The sequence below is a fragment of the Schistosoma mansoni genome, chromosome 1 (genome assembly GCF_000237925.1).
Source record: "Schistosoma mansoni strain Puerto Rico chromosome 1, complete genome".
In the NCBI taxonomy this organism is placed as follows: Eukaryota; Metazoa; Platyhelminthes; class Trematoda; order Strigeidida; family Schistosomatidae; genus Schistosoma; species Schistosoma mansoni.
This window is the reverse complement of record NC_031495.1, coordinates 49,154,129-49,166,577: the sequence shown is the minus strand read 5'-3', so window position 1 is coordinate 49,166,577 and position 12,449 is coordinate 49,154,129. Positions and strand designations below refer to the sequence as shown.

The window sequence follows — 12,449 nt, the reverse complement described above, 5'->3', positions numbered from 1 at the left end:
TAGATCTTCGAACCTTCTCGCTTCTGACTTTTGATTTTACCTTGTGGGTACGATTTAAATATAGACGGTGTTACTGACTGAATTGTTGTCAAACTAGAAATATCTGTGGCATCCTCAAAAGTTTTGTAACTAGTGTTATTCTTAGTGTGTGTAAATGAGCTTTCTAATCTCCTTTCACTACCTGTTTTGCTATATGCTGATTACATTATGACATGAGAGGCGATAAAATATGAAGATGGTAGTTCATAGCTTCAAAAAAAGTCGCATAAATTATGAGAATTGTCCGGAAGTTTGCAGATATCGATCTATTGTCCTCAGTACATTATGGTATTTGTCAGTCATAGAGGCACAGACACATTTAAAGTGTATAATAATTATTATATATTTCTGCATGGACGGGTACGCGCCATATTTACAAGCATGATCTATAAGTTACAACATATACTGGTTCACGGTATGCATCCTAATCAGCGTTGCTTAGTAAATATAATCTATAAAAGTTGATAGCAGTTCATTCGTTCAGATATGCTGTGATTTCTCCAACGTATTTTCCAAATGGGCATCGCGTCCACGTTACATATCGGATACAATCTCCACAAAAATTGTACTAGGATTTCGGTCGTGCTAAGTATTTATGTAGTGTAGCTTTTTAAATTTATAGTTGTTATAAAGTAGACTTGTGGAGCGCCTGGTGCAAATGTCGGGCTATCCATTCTCCAGAAACACACTGATGTGGGAGTCGTTTTCAGTTAAGGACTGAAAAGGCTGTCTTATTGTAGCTTCTAAACTACGTTTGGATTAATGAATAATTGTCAAGGTTAGTTGGGATACGCGCTATCGCCTACTCGAAACCACAAAGTGATTGGGTAAAGGATGGTCCTGAATATATATTACCACACAGTTATTCAATCAATCGTTGTTCACTCAGTAGTCAAATCAAGTGTAACAAATAAATGACACTCTATCCTTTCTGGGTAGATCATATTCAAATCGTTCGAAAGACAATATTTAATTTTGTTCTAACACGGAGATTTTCGGATTCCAGAAGTGCTTCGACTCGCAATCGAAAAATGCACAATCCTTGCCAATACAAACAAGAGAATTATAATGAATTGCGAATTAAAATCGCTACCGCCATTACTATGTATCAACTAAAACAACATGAATGTAGTTCGGTAAAGAACATAAAAATTCGTTGAAGACTGTAACTGAGTACAAGTGGCACCATCTCAAATGGAACCAAAATGATCAACAGAATGTACATCTGAAAGAATGAAAAGGACATGTGAACTAGAGCTCCGGAGGCCAAAATGAAAAGGGTCAAAAATTGAATTATATGTAGCATATCGCAGTCATAAATTAACTTAAATTTTGATCAAATAGGTGTAAATGCCTTATGGCAAGTAACTTTGATGTACCATTTTCAAATTAAGAATCTGAGGAGTTGGGTCATCAAGAACACCGCATTCGAGATTCCATCATATATTTCTTACAAAACTCCCCGTCTGTCTTGAACTCAGTCTTCACTGAAGGTGATAATGTCAGTCAGGTAAAGTTCCCCTACTCATAGAAAGAAGGGGTCAAGAGGCCATCTTACTCAAGTTTATGTCCGATATCGTATATCGGACAGTTGAGCCGGCCCATCCTAACATATGGAAGACGGACATGAAATTGATCAAGTCTGCAGCCTTGTCAGTAAACTAGAGATTGACTCAGGTACATTAGAAGAGGTGATATAGATCCATATCTGGCAGTTATACAATCAAGTAACTCACCCATTTATACCCCAGACCGTCCTAAAGAAGAAGAAGCACGGCCTTCTCAGGATAAATCGGGATATTCGGCGTATAATAAGATAAAAGAAGACATATTAGAAGATCGCAACTAGCCTTGGCACAACCAATACGACAGAACCGTACAGGTTGGTCCGAAATGAGTATATAGGTACAATCTGAGCAGCTCTGAGACAATATGAAAAGCAGTTGGTGTATTCTGTAGTCGAACATTCGAAGAGACTGTTTTCGTACACAAATTACAGAACGAGCAAGCACCATTTGATTCCAAACCTAGTTTCGGACAGATGTCCATCTCAAATGACAGAGGTAAACCAGAAAAAAGCAGAAGCCATCGCGGACTATTTATGGACATTTTCCACTCAGCAGACTCCTCTAGACGATATACTAGACTCAAATATAAAGTCTCGGAATTGACCTCTCACTACAGATTTTAGTCGAGACGACAAACTAGAGGCTCTTAGCATCTTAGACACAGAAAAAACGACATGATTTTATGAACTGCACTCTACAACCTTCAGACAAATAGCATAGCACATTTCTGTCACACTGACATCAAAATTCAATATGTCACTTGACTGAGGAGAGTTGCTTATTGACTGGAGAGATACATTTGTCACTTCACCTCATAACACAGGATCAAGATAGCTTGCATCAAACTACAAACCTGTCAGCCTCCCCAGTAGTTAGGATACTATGAAGAATAATCAACATGCCGATAACGGAATTCATGGAAACCAACCACTTGTAAAACAGTAAACAACATGGCTTTAGGAGGGAATTATCTTGTACGATAAAACTCCTTAAAGCAGGATAACAATGGACAGTCTCTAGACATGGAAAAATCTATGAGTGTCATCCACGTAGTTTTCAGCAGGGAACTCGATAATGGACTATTCTTGTAGCCGGAGAATCCAGGAATTGCCTGATCTTTCCTTAGGTGGATCAACCATTTCCTAACAGGTCTTAGAAAGTATTAACAGATCCTAAATAATCCTCCTGGAAACCAGTACTTAATGCAGTATCTAAAGGCTCTGTTCTAGGTCCTTTACTTTTTATGCTGTGTAAATGAACTCCCAAGCATAATTGAGTCCATGACGCTACTTTACACCGATGGTCGAAAAAGTTGACGAGAAATGATAGGGGACGCAGATGCATGTGCACCTCAGATGGAATTTGACATTCTAATTAGCTGGTCTAAAACATGACTGATGCCTATCAATGTAGTGAAGTGTATCTTCATCCACAGTTGTGATACGAAGGCAACTAGGTACAACATAGTGTAAGTGCCTGTACCTAAGGTCTGGTTTCGCAATGATCTTGGGGTAATAATGAGCCATGATCTTAAGATCACGACCTGATGCCGCACGGTCGCAGCCAAGGCGTTCAAAACCTTATGCGTTTTAAAATGAACATTTTTTAAGTTGTACACCAACTTGTTTACTACATTATACACAATCTCAGTGTGATCCAGGATTGAAAATTGCGATCGGGCTTCTAGTTCCACATATGACTTACGAAGCCCTTCGTCTCTCTTGGACTTAGTCATCACACATGGTGATGACTCCAGCCAAATGACATTCCTACCACCTCTAGGGAAAAAAACGTTCATGCAGTCATCTTATTCAAATTCATTACTGGGATGGACTGTCAAACAGTTGCGACTGCCTGTCCTAACAAATAGAAGGCAGACATGGAGGCGATAAACGCTGCACCATCTTCTGGAAACTGGAAAATTGATTCAGGGTCATCAGTTATAGAGGCATAGACTCATATTGGGCAGTTATACAATCAGTTAACTCAACCATATATACACTGGACAGTCCCAAAGAAGAAGAAGCACGGCCGTCCCTGGATAGGCAGGGATATTGAACGTTTACTATGACAGAAGAAGAAATGTTAGAACGTTGCCATCCGCCTCGGAACATCAAGTGCTATGGAACGCTACAGGTAGGTAAGAAATAAGTGTGCAATTAAAATCCAGGAAGCATAGAGAAAATATGAAATGCAGTTGGCACAGTCTGCATTCAAGCAGCCCGAAAGACTTTCTCGTACATTAATTGTAGAACAAGGATGAAGCACTGGATTCACAACCTAATTACGGGAAGGAGTGGATCTGAAATGATGGAGGATTATCAGGAAAAAGTAGAGGCTATGGCTAACTATTTTGGGGCAGTTTTCATTCAGGAGCCTCTTCTAGAGGGAGAAGTAGACCCAAATACGAAGTCGACAAACCGTCTGCTTACTGTGGACATTGATGGAGACGATGTACTTAAGGCTCTTAGCAGTTTAGACACGGAAGAATCAACAGTACCAAATAAACTACACTCCAAAATCCTGAGACAAATTGCACAATATATTGCAGCCTCACTGTGATATTTAACATGTCACTTGACCAAGATGCATTACCTACGGACTGGAAGGATACGATCGTCACTTCAATACACAAAACAGGACCAAGACAACTTCCATCGAACTACAGACCTGTCAGCCTTACCAATGCTGCAGTTAAAATACTGGAAAGAATAGTCAAAAAGACCATGAGGACATTTGTGGAAACCAACAACTTGTTAAACAGAGAACAGCATGGTTTCATGAAAGATTCATCTTGCACAACAAACCCCCTCATAGCAAGGAAGCAATAGATGAAGGCTCTAGACAACGGAAAATCAGTGGATGTTTCGTGCCTTAAGGTAACCCTCGTGCTATTGACAGAAGAAACCAGAGAAGTAGTGAATAGGTCTTTATTTCGATCTTCGCGCAGTCACAGTGGAGCGTGGGATTATCTGTTCAGACAAACAAAGGCTCTCAACATTCAATATAAGATAATAGGGAATATAACGCTTACAAAAAGTAAGGAAGTGAATGAATACTTGAACAATACTGTTTTAGCATATGCTTGGTTGTTTGGGGTCAACTCTTAACCAACCAACCTGAGCTGTTACAGATGTTGTCTACATAGTCTTCAGTAAAGCATTTGACAAGGTGCCAACAAATAGACTGCTCTTGAAGTTAGAAAATTTTGATATTACCAGACCTCTCCTAAAATGGCCTAAGGATTTCCTAGTAGGCCGTCGACAGAAAGAGTGAATTCGAAGTGCTCCATCTGGAGACTATTACTTAGTAGAGCACCTCAAGGTTCTGTCCTAAGTCCTTTACTTTTTATACTGTATGTGAATGATCTCTCAAGTATAGTAGAGTACTCAATGTCATTATACGCAGACGATGTAGAAATCTAGCGAGAAATAACGGGGGACGCAGATACATGAGCACTTCAGGCAGACTTAAATGTTGTGATTGACTGGTGTAAGGAGTAGCTGATGCCGATCAACGCGGCAAAGTGTGTCTACATGCACTTTGGGGATACGAAGGTAAATAGGTGCAGAATAATGTAAGTGCCTGTACCCGTGCTCCGGTCTCACATGGATCTTGGAGTGACAGTGAGTCATGATCTAAAGACCACGGCCCATTTCCCAGAGGTTGCAGCTAGGACTTTAGAACCCTAGGGGTTTTAAGACGGATATTCACCAAGTTAGATTTTCATATGTTCACTACCATATACACAACTTTAGTGAGAACTAACTTTGAAAACTGCGTTCAGGCTACAGGCCCCTGTTTAAAAGGTGACTCAGATATCCTAGAAGAAGTAAAAGGTGAAGCTACCCGCGCAATTCCAGAACTGCTGGGTTCACCATACAAAGAGCGGCTTGAAAAGCTAGACCTCTCCACTCTGTCCTATCGCAGATTATGAGGTGATCTGGTTTTGATGCATAAAATACTAGGAAGTGATTTTGGGCATAATATATCCTCTCTTTCTTTCCCATTAGATCGGAGCATCTCAGAGGATATAGCAGGCAAGTAGAAAAGCGTAGAATGAATAAAATACCAGTGTCATACAGGTTTTCACACAGAGTCATCAATTCTTGGAACCTGTTGCCCGAAGAAGTGGTGTCGGTGCCTTAAATTGATTCATTCAAGAGGAGACTGGGCGCTCATAGAGGCATACTAGAAGAGGATTAACATAGGCCCCAGACCTGTCCTTACTACACAAATCTGAAGTTTGAAGGTTAGGACCGCGTCATGTAAACTTCTGCGTCACTACATGTTGACTCAAGGTAAACATAATCTTGACGATGAGTAACACTTTCGTTTGGTTCCTGTCAACTGCTTATAATCCGTGATATTTAAGATCACAATTACAAGATGGGTTTGCATTTATCACATGAATGAGTTCAAATGGAAGATACATCAGTATAATATAGCAAGGGTGTGAATGAATTTGATAAACTGGATAAAATATTGCAAACATACCTTCGAAGTAACTTTCAGATGAACTCATTCATGTGAGTAATTTAAACCTATTTTGTAATCATGATTTTAAATGTCACAATTTGTAACCAGCTGACGGGAAGCAAACGAAATATAATGAATTCGTGTTATTCTTCTCAAATATTTACTTTTACTTGATTCGAGGTGATATAGGGAATTATGTGTATAAAACTGTTTATTGCACACACATCAACTTTTCACTTCGATGTGTTGTATAGAGACCGAGTAGACCTATATTAGAAAACGTGTTTTTCGTTGCGGTTGTAATAGGATCCCACCATTTCTTAACAAATCGCATGATAAACCACGGATTCACTCGTAAATTTATTTTTTTAGGATTTCTGTTTACCGTAATCATAAATGTAGCTCTTAATGTGGGCTTATTGGCACCTTCCCGTTGCGGATATGCCTGTAAAATTTGATTAAGTTTCTGTACATGAATGTCTTTCAACAATTGTATCGTGTTTCTAAACCCTTTAGATTGAGTGAGAAAGTTGTGTAAACTGACTAGTAGAAATTGTGTGCTGAAAGTAGACTACGTCGTGTGAATCCCTGAACAGTGTTCCTTCAGAGGGTGATTTTTGGGAGTTTTCTCTATTTTGCCCCAACAGGTAGCAAAGCAAATATTCTGGCCCCTCGCCTTCATCATATTTTTTATTGTTTTTGGATGTGCAAAATGACAATAATAGAATCACAATTGCTTTTTAGATCCTTGAAACAAAAACTGCAAAGAACAACCATCGTTCCTTTGAACTTGCTCGGGTTAGTTTCGTGATTCTGAGTTTTCTTTACTGACTATAAAAAGAATAAATAGTCACAAAAAAGGCATTTCAACGTGTTGGTTCATAGGGCACATATTACCCGATTCTATATAACTAAACCTTGTGTAACCGATATTCTACAATATTTTTGCACTGATACTTGTCGTTTAAGAAGTAAATTTTACTGACTCAAGGAAAACTAGTCGGCGGGCCACGTTCGGTGATTATGATGTTTACCACACATGGTTTGTTTTCCATGAAAACGTGGTGTTTCTTTCAAGGTACTATCTTTTACAATAAGAAATTTCAAACTTTATGACATGGTCCTTAATATTTCGACCCTAGCTGTTACCTTGACGTGGTGATCAGGTTTGCCTTTCGTGATTAACCAATAGAGTTATACTGGCTGAAACAATCGCTCCTCAAGGTCCCACCATGTCAGGCAGATCAGTTGAAGAACAGTATGACTAAAAGAAGCAAACTCAAGATCCGAAGGCGGAGCCGTAGTGCTGATCGTACAGAGGTGTAACGGCAGTAAGGTGTTTCCTTCAGACAACCAGCATAACAGCGATGCTGCCTTACCGCAAGGAAGTGTAGGGTTAGAAAAGATCGATCCTAAAAATACACACGTCTTATCCCACGGATTTCCGTCTCCGGCAGTAGGGTCTCAACAAGTACGGAACTAACATAAAAATTACCCACAAAACGGTCGTGTGTGGCCGGCCTCATGCAGTTGTCCCTTGGGCACTGTGGTGACACTCTAAGGCCACTAAGACCACCTCTCACCCAATTCTCTTTTCAGGTACCTACCTCTAGAAGGAACTCTTCACGATGCAGGCAACCGGAAAGTGAAAACCGCCCTCATACCTCTAACAGCACTCAAGACCATTGTATTCACAATCAATCTCCCTCTTCAATTCCTATTATTTCCCCTACCTCGACCATCGATTCTAAACTTCTCTTGACATCCTCCTCAAATGTCACCATGGCCAAGCCTTTACCCCAAACACTCTATGTTACATCGGCCAGCAGACCTGCTTGGCTAAGACCCTAAAACGTCGTACCATTGATGTATGCTGTGTCTCCGAAACACACAGGATCCTAGTGTGGTCATTCACTTGACCTCTCCTCGCCAAAATTGTGAACCGACAAGATACACCCTCCATGTATCTGGCGACCCGATGGCTAGTTCTTGTGAACTGGCAGGTGTAGGCATAGCACTAATTACGAGAGCAGAACAAGCACTATTAAAATGGATCTTTGTTAACAGTCTCATGTGTAATGTTCGACTTAGTGGCTCCGTAAGGACTCGGAAGAGTAGTGATACACGTCGTTGCCTTTTCGTCGTTTCTGCCTACGTTCCCGCTGACTGCAGTCTGGATGAAGTAAAACATGACTTACAGAAATCTTTGTGAACTTCAAAAGGCTAAACACTCAGATATAATACTCGTAGCAGGTGACTTTAACACCCAAGTAAGTAGCTTAAATCAAGCAGTGAGACATTTAGGTGGTTATTTTAATATTCCGACTCAGCAAACAGATAATGGTGACAGTCTGCTGCAACTGTGTCCAGACAATCGTTTGTTTTTAGCAAGCTCTAATTTTAAACATAAGGAGAGACATCGTCTAACATGGCAACTCCTTGCACCAAACCAACGATGGACTCAAATAGACCATATTGCCATCAGTCATCGTTGGAGAGGCTCGACGGAAGACAATCGCTCATTCTAGAGTACATGTTTAGACTCTGAACATGCTCTAACACGAGCACGCGTTTGTTTGCACCTCACTGGACTCAGAAAAACCATACTAAGAGGAGCCATTAGAATTGAACGGAGGGATGAGAAAGCCATAGTAAGTTCCCGGAACAACTGAGTCCACATTTAAGCAGTTCTGTTAAAGAGGCTGACCCAGATATTGGTTGGAAAGATATACGGACAGCTGTAGAAACAGTGGCGACACCTATTAGTGATTTGAACCAAAGGGTCACGAAAAACCAGTGGATTTCTGCGACATCTCTGACACTGATAGACTCTCGTAAACTTATCCCATCACGCTCTAAACACGATAAGGAGCAAAAACAAATTAAACCTAGATTAACCAAAAGTCTACGGAACGACTATGAGCAATGGTGGGGAACGAAAGCAAAAGAAATGGGAAAGGTAGCAGTTATTGGTAACACAAGACAACTTTTCAGACTGATAAAGGAAACGAATTAAGAAGTCAAGTGTGAGCAAGACAATCTCGGAAAAAGACGACACTCTAATCTACTCTCAGTCCAGAAGTTTAGGACGATGGGTGGAACACTTTAGAGAACAGTTCAGCTGGTCTTCAGTTATTCTACAACTACCCACCATTTCCAAACACTATGAATAGAACATTGAAGTAGGCCCCTCGACCCTAGTTGAAGTTCGAAAGGCTATAGCTAATCTGAAACGAGGAAGAGCAGCTGGTCGAGATGGATTGGCTCCATAGGTCTTTAGGTATAGTGGTCCAGTTTTAGAGACTAGGTTGACTAATATTTTTAGCTAAGATCTAGGAGTTGGACGTAATCCCGTCTGACTGGTCGCGATCACTGATTATCTCAATATATGAGAAAGGATCAAAATCATCCTGTGATAACCATAGAGGGATTAGTTTAATTAATATAGTATCTAAAATACTAGCCTCAATAATTATCGGGCGCCTAACTAACACTCGTGAACTGCAAACATGAGAAAATCAGACTGGCTTCAGACCTGGTCGTGGTTGTATCGATCGCATATTTATTATTCGTCAGAGTTTAAAATATAGGTATGTTTATCGGCGTCCGACAAGGATAGTTTTTCCTGACTTAAAGGCAGAATTCGACTCTGTAGACAGAGAGGTCCTGTGGTAGTGTCTGTCATTGAAAGGTGTACCTCAGAAGTACGCAAACCTTATGAAGGCTTTTTACTGAAACACTACCAGTCGAGTCAGAGATTATGGTGAACTGTCATATGATTTTGAAACCTCAAGTGCTTGACTGAGTGTACCTAAAAATGCTTGTAATGCCTAAAATATGTCGTTGTGTGACATCATTTTGATTAGTTTGTTATTACATTCCTGTTAAATCTGTCACCACAAGGTAGCAGACAGCTTACTCTATTGTTCTCCAACAGCTCTTTACTCAATGTTATCTAACACCATCATTGTGACAAAGTATATACAATATAATTTACATAATTCATGTTGCTTAATGTCAAGGTTGGAGTTAAGATTATCTAATACGTTTACCCATACACTTTTATTTTTTTAGTTTTATGAATTCTGGTCATAGCAGACTTCAACTAGAAGTTATTCGTTTGTATCGAAATTTTCTACGAACTGTTGATTTGTTGCAGATCAAGTCCAAGTTAGAAAATAGTACCAGCAGTGTAAATAACGGTTCTAACTCTGATCAACTCAAAGACTTTATCCGTTCTGAGTTCCGATCTCAAGCAAGTGCCTACAAAAAGACTGATGTTTTTGGTATAGAGGCAGCACTACGTCGTGGTCAGAGACGCCTAGAAGATGTTAAGTCCGGAACTGTCGTAAGCATTAGAAAAATATCTGTCTCCGAAAGGAATAATGACAAACAGTAGACTGGTTGGAAAACTCAAACGTCTTATCGATACTCTTAACACAGATCGAACAAACTATGTAGCTTCTTTTGCTTATGGATCTGTCGTTTTTCCACAGAAGGACAGAACATCAAGTAATTCACTTATTGATCTAGTTATAATTGTTCGTAATCCTGTGGAATGGCATCTGAAAAATATTTCTGAAAACCCTAATCACTACAATTTTGTAGTTCGGAATTATGCCCAAAAGTACCAATCATCAAGCCTAGAGGCTTTTCATTCTCGTATTCCCGGTCCCAAAGTTTATTACAATCCATTTATTGAGTGGAGTGATCCACTTGATAATACCAAACTGTCGTTTAAATACGGTGTAGTTTCATTGGATAGTCTGCTCACCGATTTGTGTGATTGGTCACATCTCTACTTAGCTGGGCGCCTACAAAAGCCTGTATTATGGATTCCTAATGAGTCTGATTTCTCTTCACCTCAAGTTTATGATGATAAACTGTGTGCATCACAAAATAAAAATCTACTCGCCTCCGTATCTTACTCAATTTTACAAAATTATCCAAAAAATTTCCCGTTGAATGAATATGACTTATTCTACACAATTTCTTCAATATCTTACAATGGAGATTGGCGAATGATTATCGGTGAAGATAGACAGAAAGTAAGGCGCTTAGTGTCTGGTAAAAGTCGATTATCTGAATTTCGCTCGCTTTATAATAATGCTTTGGATTCTCTCCAACTATACGGTTTTTCTCTTAAACCATTTTCAAAATCTAATCACTGTGAAAATGAATTGCATTGGTTTAAGCCATGCAACAATGAATCTGAAAATATCTTTCAACTTCTGAAAAATATTCCCGATCATATATGTTTACTTTCTGTTCAAGAGATTCGAAATCATAATCCTAATGATGCTCGAACATTTTTATCAAATTTATCTCATACAGATAGAAATCAACGACTACAAAATACCTTATATAATATAGTCAAAAAGTCTAGTCTACATCAAACTCGTTTAGGTTTATTTTCCGCTGGACCTAAACGATCTTTACAATATGCATTAGCAAAACTTAATAAAATGTTTGCTAGTTTAGGATTAATTAAATGGAGCTAGTTGTTATTTATACTGTTCAATTTTACTTACTTCATATCAGAATGTTAAGTATTAAATATTTTTTTAGTACTATTTCCCTCTTGTGTGCGATTTTTTTGAATGACATTTCGTTTACTATGACTGCGTTCCTAATAATTTCTGTTATCTTCTAACATTTTAGTCAATCAGATTATTTTCGAAATTTTCGTGCCTTTAGGAACAATAATGTACCAGATAAATAAAGTGACAAATCTGATTTTTTTGATATTTTATTAGTTACTGTTAAAATTTTATAACTTATACAATAATGGGTTGTAGTAAACAAATATACAGGTGGGAACAACCAATTTATTGTTTAATACAAAATTACAGAGTTCTTTCGTAAAATGTGAAAACCATATATTAAATACTTCGTTTGCGAATCTTCCATCAATTGTCCTTCACATCCTTCATCGTCCCAATTCTCGATCTCTTTATATTCCCCTTCCTGTTTTCTTCAGTTCATTCTTCTCAACCTTCTTTTGATCGGTGTTACATACTACTTATGTCTATCAACGTAAGTAGCATACACCACAGGGTCAGTTTATACGTTGCACTTTCAGTGGAGAAAATACCTAAAACTGTGTGTCAAGAGCGATAATTGGAAAAAAATAATGAAAATAAAACTATAAGGTGTACTCCAGTTACCATATAGTGAAGAAAAAAACTTATCTTCTTTATCAGTGAACTCTTCAAATATCGATTTCTAACATAAAACCTCTGACCAGTAGTCTTTACATGATTCCCACTAATATAAGTTATGATGTGAATAAGTGTCATGTCTTGAACATATAAAAATTCACAGTTTCTGCTAGACAATTTATTATTTCACACAGTCATTAAT

General features: G+C 38.7%; 1 protein-coding gene across 1 annotated transcript; it reads left to right on the top strand.

Annotated features, from left to right (window-relative positions):
* Window positions 1-5,885: 5,885 nt before the first annotated feature.
* On the top strand, window positions 5,886-11,978 carry Smp_148560.1 (hypothetical protein). Its single transcript, XM_018794701.1, has 2 exons — window positions 5,886-6,136; window positions 10,161-11,978. Exon 2 carries the CDS (start codon window positions 10,472-10,474, stop codon window positions 11,585-11,587), a length of 1,116 nt encoding a protein of 371 aa, XP_018649087.1. The 5' UTR covers window positions 5,886-6,136; window positions 10,161-10,471; the 3' UTR covers window positions 11,588-11,978.
* The last annotated feature ends 471 nt before the right edge of the window (window positions 11,979-12,449 follow it).

Bases quoted from the DNA above. Each gene is read 5' to 3' on its own strand.
- Smp_148560.1 (XM_018794701.1), top strand. From the start codon at position 10,472: ATGACAAACAGTAGACTGGTTGGAAAACTCAAACGTCTTATCGATACT.